Source organism: Pristiophorus japonicus, chromosome 14 (assembly GCF_044704955.1).
Source record: "Pristiophorus japonicus isolate sPriJap1 chromosome 14, sPriJap1.hap1, whole genome shotgun sequence".
NCBI lineage: Eukaryota > Metazoa > Chordata > Chondrichthyes > Pristiophoridae > Pristiophorus > Pristiophorus japonicus.
Window position 1 is genome coordinate 83064772 of NC_091990.1, and position 12380 is coordinate 83077151.

Here is a 12380-nt window from a genome sequence, read left to right on the forward strand (position 1 = left end):
TAAAATTTTCCCAATCTTCTAGTTTCCCACTAGCCTTGGCCACCTTATACGCATTGATTTTTAATTTGATACTCTCCTTTATTTCCTTGGTTATCCACGGCTGGTTATCCCTTCTCATACCGCCTTTCTTTTTCACTGGAATATATTTTTGTTGAGCACAATGAAAGAGCTTCTTAAAAGTCCTCCACTGTTCCTCAATTGTGCCACCGTTTAGTCTGTGTTTCCAGTCTACTTTAGCCAACTCTGCCCTCATCCCACTGTAGTCCCCTTTCTTTAAGCATAGTACGCTCGTTTGAGACACTACTTCCTCACCCTCAATCTGTATTACAAATTTAACCATACTGTGATCACTCATTCCGAGAGGATCTTTTACTAGGAGATCGTTTATTATTCCTGTCTCATCACACAGGACCAGATCTAAGATAGCTTGCTCCCTTGTAGGTTCTGTAACATACTGTTCTAAGAAACAATCCCGTATGCATTCTATGAATTCCTCCTCAAGGCTACCCCTTGCAATTTGATTTGACCAATCGACATGAAGGTTAAAATCCCCCATGATTACTGCCGTTCCTTTTTCACATGCCTCCAGTATTTCTTTGATAAGTGCCCGCCCCACCATGAAGTTATTATTTGGGGGCCTATAAACCACGCCCACCTGTGACTTTTTCCCCTTACTATCTCTAATCTCCACCCACAATGATTCAACATTTTATTCATTAGAGCCAATATCGTCTCTCAATTGCCCTAATATCATCGTTTATTAACAGAGCTACCCCACCTCCTTTCCCTTCTTGTCCATCTTTCCGAATTGTCAGATACCCCTGTATGTTTAATTCCAGTCTTGGTCCCCCTGCAACCATGTTTCTGTAATGGCCACCAAATCATACCCATTTGTAATGATTTGTGCCATCAACTCATTTACTTTATTTCGAATGCTGCGTGCGTTTAGGTAGAGTGTTTTAATACTAGTTTTTAAACCATGATTTTTAGTTTTGACCCCTCCTGCAGCCCCTTTATATTCATACATATTGTCCCTTCCTATCACCTTGTGGTTTACACTTACCCCAGTGCTACTCTGCTCTGTTGCCTCCTGCCTTTTGCATTCTTTCTTGGGGTCCTGTTCATCTGAGCTCTCACCCACTCTAACTAGCTCAGAGCCCTCTCCTGGATTCCGAATACTCCTTGCATTGAGGCACCGAGCTTTCATGCTTGTCTTTTGATAACACTTTGACCCTTTAGAATTTTGCTGTATAGTGGCCCTTTTTGTTTTTTGCCTTGGGTTTCTCTGCCCTCCACTTTTACTCATCTCCTTTGTGTCTTTTGCTTTTGTCTCCATTTTGTTTCCCTCTGTCTCCCTGCATTGGTTCCCATCCCCCTGCCATATTAGTTTAACTCCTCCCCAACAGCACTAGCAAACACTCCCCCTCGGACATTGGTTCCGGTCCTGCCCAGGTGCAGACCGTCAGGTTTGTACTGGTCCCACCTCCCCCAGATCCGGTTCCAATGCCCCAGGAATTTGAATACCTCCCTGCTGCACCAGTGCTCAAGCCACGTATTCATCTGAGCTATCCTGCGATTCCTACTCTGACTAGCTCGTGGCACTGGTAGCAATCCAGAAATTACTACTTTTGAGGTCCTACGTTTTAATTTAGCTCCTAGCTCCTTAAATTCGTCTCGTAGGACCTCATCCCTTTTTTTGGTACCAAGGTGCACCACGACAACTGGCTGTTCACCCTCCCTTTTCAGAATGTCCTGCACCCGCTCCGAGACATCCTTGACCCTTGCACCAGGGAAGCAACATACCATCCTGGAGTCTCTGTTGCGGCCACAGAAATGCCTATCTATTCCCCTATCGCTCTCCCACTCTTTTGCCTGCCCTCCTGTGCAGCAGAGCCAGCCACGGTGTCATGAACTTGGCTGCTGCTGTCATCCCCTTCAACAGTACTCAAAGTTGTGTATCTGTTTTGCAAGGGGATGACCGCAGGGGACCCCTGCACTGCCTTCCTTGCACTGCTCTTCCTGCTGGTCTTCCATTCCCTATCTGGCTGTGGACCCTTCACCTGCGGCAAGACCAAGTAGCTACACATGCTACTCACTTCATTCTCAGCATCGTGGATGCTGCAGAGTAAATCCACCCTCAGCTTCAATTCTGCAACGCGGACAGTCAGGAGCTGGAGGCGGATACACTTCCCGCACACGTAGTCATCAAGGACACCGGAAGTGTCCGAGTTCCCACATGGCACAGGAGGAGCATATCACATGACCGAGCTCGCCTGCCATGACTTAACCCTTCGATACACTTAAATTGGCAACAACAATGCTAAAGTTTACTCACTGTTATAGAAGAAAAAAAAGAAAAACTACTTACCAATCACCAGCCAATCACTTACCCCCTTGGCTGTGACGTCACCTTTCTGTTTCTTTCTACTTCTTTTTTGCCTTCTCCCTGTAGCTGCACAAGCTGGGCCTTTATAGGCCTCTCGCCGACCCCGGACTCACGCCTCAGCGACGTATCTCCTGACTGCTGAACTTGCGGCCTTTATAGGACTTACGCCTCAGCGACGCACCTCCCGACTGCTGAACTTGCGGCTTTTATAGGCCTCTCCAACCCTGGACTCACGCCTCAGCGACGCACCTCCCGACTGCTGAACTCGCGGCCTTTATAGGCCTCTCTAACCCCGGACTCACCTCAGGAGTGGAGGATGGATAGGTAGGGATGTGAGGAAGTGCAAAAAGGATGCGTGCACCTGCAAGGTAAATGCTGTGAGGAGTGATGTGATGGAATAGACTTAGAAGAAAGAGTGATGGGTTGGGGTGATATGCATGGCAGGATGTAGATGAATCTGTCACTGTACACATCTTTCCAGACTGAATCCACGAGTGTGACCCACTTCTGCAGCTTCCAAACATGCCTTCTTGGTCTCAGCTGTAGGCTTCTTTCTCCCATTACTAGGGAAAAAAATATTTCTCCTATTCCTCACAGCCCTTCGTAGCAGTTCAAAGGAGGAGTCAAAGAAACAGGGTGCAGCCTTTGCCAGTCTGGACTTCATCTTGCCTTGCTTCCTACTGCAAATTCCTTCAACTTGCATCGATGAATTGTCCCTTTAAATACTGGAGCTGAAGTCACATCATGCAGGCCTACAACAGGCCCACTGCTGCTGATTGGATGGGAAACGTGGAAGTAAAATGATAAAGGTGGCTGTATTAAAAAGCCAGATGGATGCACTGAACTTACTTTCGTCTTTTCCACACGGTATCAGAACCCATCCCACATGGACCTCCCAGCAGGTCTCCAAATTAATATTGGGGCCCTTGTTTCTCAGTCTAGTGCCAAACTCCTTCAACTCCATTGGCAAGAAATCTGTAATAGAGCTCCACCTAGTGGATTACTGCGGTAATACAACAGCTGCTATAAATACAATAAAAGTCACATGATGTAACGGAGCCCTCTTGTGTGTGTCGTAAGAATATATCACATTGGAGACACAGGATAGGATGGATACCCTAGCTCAATTTTTTTTGGCAAATGATCCAGCCAACTAACAGAGTGACTTTGAGAGATTCTTTGTTTTGCAGCACAGTTAACAATCCAAGGTAAATTACAAGCACACTTGGCTGAACTGAAGAGTCCAGATGGCTATGCCTATGGGAATAATAGGGTGCTTGGGTGAGTTCCATCGTGACTGAGAGACTGTGAGTATATATAAAGTGGCTAGAACATTTTTTCACAACAAATAGTATTGTCAAAGTCCCCGATGATGAAAATGAGTGGTTTTAGAAAGAAAACGGGCTATTTTATTGACTGAAGCAGGTCCCGAGATGTATAAAGCCATGAAAAATGTGCTCGTTTCCGTCAAGCCGAAGGACATGCCACTGTCGGAGATTCTAACCAAGTTATAACAGCATTAGAGTGCTGAGACTCTAGAAATTGCTAAAACTTATCGTTTTAGAATAAGAGATCAATTCATTGATGAGGGAATCAGTGCGTACATTGAGGAATTAAAAAAAGCTTTTAGTTTCTGAAAGACAGTGAATTATCAGGACCGAGCATTGCGTGACTGCTTTGTTTGTGGGATGAAAAATGAAGCAATCAGAAGAATGTTGTTAACAACCCCTAACTTGACTTTTGATTTAGCTTGTCAGACAGCTATGTCGATGGATATGGTCGACCAATACTCCCGAGAATTTTGTGCCATTTTCAGTCGTCAAACAACCGAGGTGAATTGCCTGCAGGTTAAAAGTAAAAGGCAGTTGAGCCCCAAGGCCTCAGCAACTGGCCATGGTAACAGCACATTGAAGTCGTGCTATTGGTGCTTGGGACAATACATTGCCTTCACATATGGACAGCTTTGAGCAATGTGTTTCTTCTGCAAGAAAAGAGGGCATCTTGTGAAGACATGCTGACTGAAAAGTCATCATCATCATCATTATAGGCAGTCCCTCGCAATCGAGCAAGACTTGCTTCCACTCTTAACATGAGTTCTTAGGTGGCTGTCCAATCACAGGTGGGACAGATAGTCGTTGAGGGAAAGGGTGGATGGGACTGGCTTGCCGCACATTCTTTCCGCTACCTGCGCTTGATTTCTGCGACGAGACTCGAGGTGCTCAGCACCCTCCCTGATGCACTTCCTCCACTTAGGGCAGTCTTTGGCCTGAGACTCCCAGGCCAGTCAGTGAAAAGTAAACTGATGTTCAATGTCATAAGTAGAAATCGGCAGAAACGACATAGCATTAAAGAGAAGCAACAGGACGAGGAGGTTCTAAGGATACACGTCATCAGGAGCACAAGGGTATCTAACAACGATTCACAATATACGGTCATCCAAATGCACATTGCAGGAACCAAGATACCCATGGAAATCGACACTGGCGCATCCATGAGCATAGTACCAGAATCGCAATATCTCAACAAGTTGAATTCATTTTTCCAGTGGAAAATGAAAGATAGAGCTGCGAGGCTACTCAGGAGAGCAAATTCCTGTTGTAGGACGTATCACTGTGCTGGTGAAATGCAAGGATCAGTTTCAGAGCTTGCCTCTCTTAGTAGTGTCAGGAGCCAAGCCTGCCTTACTATGTAGAAATTGGTTGGGATCACTGAAGCTGAATTGGAATGAGATTTTTCAGGTTGAAACGAGATTTACATTGAATGATGATGTCATCAAGTAATATCTGAAGGTGTTCGGCGAAATAGGCTTCAAAAAGAGTGTCAGAGTGCAGAGGGACACAAGACCAGTTTACTGCAAGCCACGTCTCATACCATAGGTACTGAAGGAGAAAGTTGAGCAAGAACTCAAAAGACTAGAAACTGAGAACATTATCTCTAAGGTAGATCTAAGTAATTGGGTTACACCCATTGTCATTGTACCCAAGTCAGATGTTAATGCTGATGCTATGTCCAGGTTGCCATCCCTATTACAATCAATAAGGAAGAAGTGTTCTATTTTTCATACATTGATGAGCTGCCAGTCACAGCTGCAGAGATTGGTAGAGCAAGCAAACGTGACCCAGTTATGTCAAAGGTATATGATTACATAGCAAATGGCTGGCCAAACCAGGTACAAGAGAAAGATATTGATCCATTCTTCATTTGTTGGAATGAATTGCCTGTGGATAAAGATTATATCATGTGGTGTGCAAGAGTAGTTATCCCAAATAAGTTCAGGTCCAAATTGTTAGATCATCTTCATAAGCAGCACTTGGGAACGTGCTGGACCAAGAGTTTTGCATGCAGTTACTTATAATGGCGAGGTTTAGATAAAGATATAGAGTACATCGTTAGTCAATGTACAACATGTCAATCGGTCGGCAAAAAACACCATCCATACCATTAAAGTCATGGAAATGGCCTCCCAAGGTGTAGCAAAGGTTATATGTAGATTTTGCTGAGCTAGAAGGACAACAATTGTTTGTGACTGATAGCCATTCGAAGTGGGTAAAGGTGTGTAAGGGGGTAGAGTATTGTAAGGGGATAAAGATGTTACCAGAGTGGAAGTAGACAGACAGATGGTCACTAAAGTGGATACTGAAGGTAGTGAATTGATCAGACACATAAAATGGTCCAGGTTAAAGGGCTTATCAGCATTGGAGGTTGTGAGGAGTCAGGAGTTCTTCCACCTCATGGTAGGGATTGCAATATATCGCCTATTGACAGATTGTATGCAAAACTCACTTACAAATGGGTTTTAAAATGGAGAGAAGCGAAGAAGCAAACCTTAATGTGTTGAACTTTGGCACAGAATGATAGAAAATGGCATGGTATCAGGTTAAAGGGAATAGCTTTGCTCATGTGCTAAACTTTAAAAACTGCAGACCAAGCTGGAAATGCCAGAGCAAGGTTAAGGCTATGGAACAACACATTACAACCAAGGTGGAGATGGAGAGGTTGCAAAACCACTCAGCAGCCAGTCTGATAAAGGTTAATGAATCAATAGAACTTCATAAATCAACTGTAAACCAACCGATGATCATAGAAGGTTTTGCAGTACGGTTGCACACCTCAGAAACTGTATAACTGTGGGTGAAACCATCATTCTTTGAAGGTTCATTCGTGAACTCTTCCCCTGCATGCTTGAATAAAGACTGGTTGAACCGAGGTTTCATCTGAGTGATTCTGTGGTCACATTAACGGGTGGGTCTCGATTCCTTATAGCCACCTTGAAGAGGCAAAGTCTTCGTTTTACCCCAATAAGGTGTTTGATATGGAAAACAACAGGTAAAACACCAGACAATTTGCGAAGATTGTTTTCTTCATGTGGCCTCCCAGAAGAAATTATGTCCAATAATGGGCCACAATTTTGTTCAGAAGAATTTGCACTGTTCATGAGCAGAAATGGTGAGAAACATAACAAAGTTCCACCGTACCACCTTGCTTCAAATGATGCAGCAGAGCACAGTACAAATTGTAAAAAGTGTCCTCATTAAGCAAATGTTGGATCCAAATCCAAAGAAAAGGCAGTTGTCATTGGGCCAGAAACTAGCAAATTTTCTGATTACTTATCATAATACTCCTCATAAAACTACAGGTAGAACATCAGCAGAGTTTTTTCCTCAAATGACAGTCACAAACCAGGCTCTTGTTTGTGCCAAGTTTGGCTTTGTCAGAAGAGAAATAATTAAGACAGAAAGAGAATAGAGTAAGAGAAAGAAGTGTGAAATTGAATCAGAAGGTTAGAGTGAAGAACCATCACCATAAATGGTTAAAGTGGTTACCAGGAAGAATAGTGTAGATATGTGGCCCTCACACATATTTGATCATGGAAAGGTTAGGTTTGTTCAGTAATTATATTTTACCTACAGATGTGGAAGGAGTTGAAAGTTGGAATGATTAGATTATTTCTGATGAGTCAGATAGTCTTGTTACAAGTAGAGTACCAGTAGCAAATCCTACATCAGATGTACTAGAAAAAAGTCCAAGAGAAAGTCAGAATTTAAGTCCAAGTCAGGCAGACAAACATTGTGAAGTTCTAGAGAGGTCAAATGTAGATAAAGGCTACTTTTGGAGGAAAACTCTCTTTAGGCTCAGCCTAGAATGAGTCTAGGTTTGACATCAAGTTTGGAAAGTTCTGTTCAAGAGTGAAGGCATCCTCTTCAAGACAGAAAACCAGTGTTAAGTTTGATTTGTAAAGATGACAAAATAAGTCCATATCTTTTGTTGTGTCTAATGATTATTTTGTTATAATTACTTCATTAAAAAAGGAGGGAGAAATGTAATAGAGCGCCACCTAGTGGACTACTTTGGTAATGCAACTGCTGCTGTAAATACAATAAAAGTCACATGATATAATAGAGCCATCTTTTGGGTGCACTTTAGTGAAGTCATAAGAATGCATCACAATCTCAAATCTATAATTGGTACCAATCAATTTTGCCGGCAATTCTACTTTATTCAGAAATGTTACCATCCACTCGGCAGTATCCTTCACTAGCATCAGTGAAGCAGCACACCATACATGACTCCCATGTCATGACTGCAAAAAAGAAATGTTGCTCAGAAGCACCCTCCTTTGAGCAATTGTTACTGTCCATCTCAGTCATCTAAAACTATGCATCTATTGGACTATTCCAGTAATTAAGAGGTCACCCACACCTATGAGGCCTATCTCCCTCTGCTGCCCTTCCAGACTGTCAACCACGTCTCTCTTTATACTATCCTTATTCCCAAGCAAAAAGCACCAACTCTTGAGTGTGATGAAATTCTGGAATGCATGATCCAGAAACCCATCATTTTCACAGACACTAAAGTGTGGCCAATTGTTCCTTAAGCACAGAGTCCTGGATACACTGGGGATCCATAATGGCCTACATATCATACTCTACACACATCTGTACTGACATATCTATATGTCAACTTAAAAATATAGATATTATTAGCCTAAACACCCACTTCAAAATCTTACAAGAATCAAACTCTGCTCATTTACTTTACAAAAATTCTGTCCCACTTCACTTCAAACCAGAACACCCTCTAATCCTGACCTCTCACCAAAGCTGACCTCTCACACTCCCTCCTAACTTCACACAGCTTAAACTTGATTTCACATTACTCTGTTTAAATTTATAAAGGGAAACTGTCACATGAAAAAAAACAGCCAACAAGAGAACAGCTAATCACACAACCTATTTATTCAATTAATTACCTATTAACAGATCAAACCAGTCCATAGTTAAGACACCACCAAGTTTAAGCAGCTCCCCGTATTGAACAGCTAAAATGAAGTGAATTAAAGGAAATTTAACTTAAAATACATCAAATAAATGAATGAAAATTTCAATACATATACACTGACAACCAAAATCGATATTTTCAATCTTCTTACTTTCTTCAACATTTTCCAACATGATCTTGACATATTTATCACGGTCACTCCTGCAGTGCTCATGCTGAAAACCAATTGCATGTAGAAATTCATGTGCTATCACACCAAAGTTCAAACAAGATGATATTTGCAGTGATAATTTTCGTTTACTTTTTGCATATCCTACATATGAATAGCACCTATGAAAATAAAGAGTTAAAAACAAAAATTAATTCTTCTCTACTCTAAATTAAAAGAATACCAAAATCTGATAAAAAAAATCAATCTGTGGATCTCTGATAGGCATATGGATAAATGTACAGAATGTTGTGGAACCGATCCACAAATCATGGGGTCTTTGTTGTATTTCTGATTTAGTAAACTGATCTCAGCTTGAACAAAGATGGGGCATTACAATTGGTTTCAGAATCCCTGAGTACAAAAGAAAAATACCAGCTGTGGTTCCTGTTCTTGATTGTTAGCTGTAATTCATTCTGGAAAGCATGTATCTATGGATATCAGGTAAGGATAGAATCAGGTTACATTGAATTATATCGAATGTACAGCACAGAAACAGGACATTTGACCCAAAAAGTTGTGCTGGTGGTTATACTCCAAATGAGCCTTCTCCCATTTCATCTGCCTCATCTCAGCCCTTCAGCATACCTTCCTATTCCTTTTTTTCTCATGTACTTGTCTAGTTTCCTTTTGAAAATACATGGGGCTAGAAATTAGATTAGGCCCGAAAATGGGCAGTGTCAAGGGACAGCACCATTTGCCTGTGTCCATTGAAAGTGTTTCAGGCAGCATGCATTCCTGCTTCCTGCTCAGTATAATGATTGGAATACTTATCCCAGCACTAAACATACTGCTGATTGGCTTAGCGCTCAATGGAGGGGTGGGAGAGGTAGCCAATATCGGGGGCAGTCTAATGGCCAGTAATGTCTGGCCTAGACTCTCTGCACAACTTAAAGGTAACATGCTATGTTACAGCAGCATCTCATTGTCAGTCTAGCTGAAGACATGGTTCAGCAATCAAAGCAGCGAGCATGAAGGATCTCGGATACTGCACTTGAGCCCTTGGTTGTGGCTATACAAAGAAGGCAGGCTATACTGTTCCCTCAGGGTGCCAGGGAGCCACCAAGGCTACTTGCAGAAGTCTCTAGGAGGTGACCAGTGTGGTCCCAAGGATGTGGATCCAGTGTGGAAAAAGGTTTAATGACCTCATACAGCAGACCAAGGTGAGTGAAGGCTTCAGCAAATGCCATAATCCCACCATCTTCACCACAAGCCTCACACGCTGCTCAACGCACTACGCCCCTCTCACTCACTTACCAACAATCTCTACATATCACAACTCATACCTCACAATCATGGCTTTACTTCACCTTTACAACCATACCACTGCCATAGCAGCACACCCACATCTCACACCTTGCACACCCTGACAGCTATTCAACTTTGGCAAGCACATCACCCTAATAAATTGCCCTACACTCAATGACGCATTTCCCTTTCTCTTGCAGGCAAAGGTGGCGCAGAACAAGAGAGTAGTGGCAGGTGGGAGGCGGCCAAACCACTATGCAGAACCTCAGTGATCTCAGTGGAGAAATCCGTGCTTGACATGATTGGAGCAACAGTGATGGAGGCCATGGCAATGGGAGAAGTTCAATCCATTGTGATAATGACCTAATCCTGCTTCTCACATCCCACTTTCTCCTCATCCCACAATCCCTTCTCATTTACAAGCTGCTGATGGTGTATGCATTGATCTCTTGTTTCTTCCCCCACTTCCCTCATCACAACCCGACCCTTGTGCCTTTCTGCTTTCAGATAACAAAAAAGTGCCACCAGCACAGCCTGTCACTGAAGTTCTGGAAGAGAGTTCTGGAGAATGAGAAGACACTGCATCAGTGCATCTGGCACTCAGAGACACTAGCTCAGGGAATACACTGCGTGGAATTAAGAGGGTAATATAGAGGCGGGATCTTCACATGGTGAGACACTGGGTATGAATGAGCTTCAGCAAGGCCAGGGGGATAGGGTAGGTCGGGAGCCATCTCCTCAGAGGACGGGTTCGCGCACGGGTTTTGTTACACACAACTCCGATGGTGACATCGATGGAGTGGCCTTCAGAAAAGGGTGATGGGCATGCACAGGGAAATGCTAGGTGCAATGGCAAGCCTGCCAGAGAGCCTCTTGCCAATGTAAAGCAGCATGGAAGAGTTCGGCTCCAACATTGGAAGGGGCTTTGTGCAGACCTTGGAGCCCATGATTTCCAGGATTGAAATGATGGACAAATCCAGGAGAGACCTTGTGAACCTAACCATGATATTGCATGTGATGGGCAATGTTGCAGATTCCATTGCAGCACTGGTGGAAGTGACCAAAATCTCAGTGCTGCAACAACAACAACAACTTGTATTTATATAGCACCTTTAATGTAGTGAAACGTCCCAAGGTGCTTGACAAGAGTATTATGAGCTAAAATTTGATACTGAGCAGCATAAGTAGAAATGAGCGCTGGTGACCAAAAGCTTGGTCAAAGAGGTATGTTTTAAAGAACGTCTTGAAGGAGAAAAGAGAGGCGGAAAGATTTAGGCAGAGAGTTCCAGAGCTTGGGGCCGAGGCAACAGAAGTCACGGCCACCAATGGTTGAGCGATTATAATCAGGGATGCTCAAGAGGGCAGAATTAGAGGAGCACAGACAACTCGGGGGGGTTGTGGGGCTGGAGGAGATTACAGAGATAGGGTGGGGCAAGACCATGGAGGGATTTCAAAATAATGATGAGAATTTTGAAAGCGAGGCATTGCTTAACTGGAAGCGAGCACAGGGGTGATGGGTGAGCGAGACGTGATGTAAGTTAGAACACGGGCTGCCGAGTTTTGGAGCACCTCTAGTTTATGTAGGGTACAATATGGGAGGCCAGCCTGCAGTGGAAGTGCAGACTGCTCTCTTGCAGGCTCAGCTTGCTGCGAGACTAGCTCAGACTGCTGCCATCATTGCTGGGTTTACGAGTGTTGAAAACAGCTTGTAGGGTGTCACAGCAGGCCAGCAATCTGTCCTCCAACATATTGATAGGAATGCTGTGGCCTGCCCTGGGGGAGTAGCAGTGGATCGGTGGAGGAAGAACCTGCTGTCATCTCTCAGGATGCAGCATTCCTGCTCCCACCACTGCCACTCTGCCACTGCCCTTGCCACTATCAACTAGCCAGCCCAGACTACTGTTACCACCCATGCCAGGATGGTGCATACTACAACCAGGCCTTCTAGGGCCACAGCTGGTTGAGGTCATCATGCAAGGCCATCTGTAGTCTCCCCACTGAAAGCTGAAAGTCAGCAGTCTTCTACCAGTCGAGTTGCAGCCACTGGGGAGCACTGTATAGAAGCACTAGAGTAGGTAATGGCATATGAACAACAAGCACTAAGGGGGAAGCACAAGGATGATTAGTTGATATTGTAACATTGATTGTATTCTGATAAATGTGTGCTTGGAATATGTGTTTTGCAGTAGCTCTTAATTCAGCTTTGTGCCCAGGAGGATGTTCCACAACAGAGGAATGGTATAGAAAGAAAGAAAGACT

The 12380-nt window shown here is 43.7% G+C and overlaps 1 protein-coding gene across 9 annotated transcripts in view; it reads right to left on the reverse strand.

Moving 5' to 3' along the window:
* The window catches only part of LOC139279957 (low choriolytic enzyme-like), a 630591-nt gene that overhangs the window by 269351 nt on the left and 348860 nt on the right, over positions 1-12380 (reverse strand). For 8 of the 9 annotated variants that reach the window (XM_070899318.1, XM_070899312.1, XM_070899311.1 and 5 more), the window contains one exon: positions 8817-8995. The exons of the other annotated variant lie outside the window; for it this stretch is intronic. In XM_070899318.1, coding sequence (XP_070755419.1) covers positions 8817-8995 — 179 coding nt within the window. The remainder of the gene's footprint in view (positions 1-8816; positions 8996-12380) is intronic. 9 annotated transcript variants of the gene reach the window in all.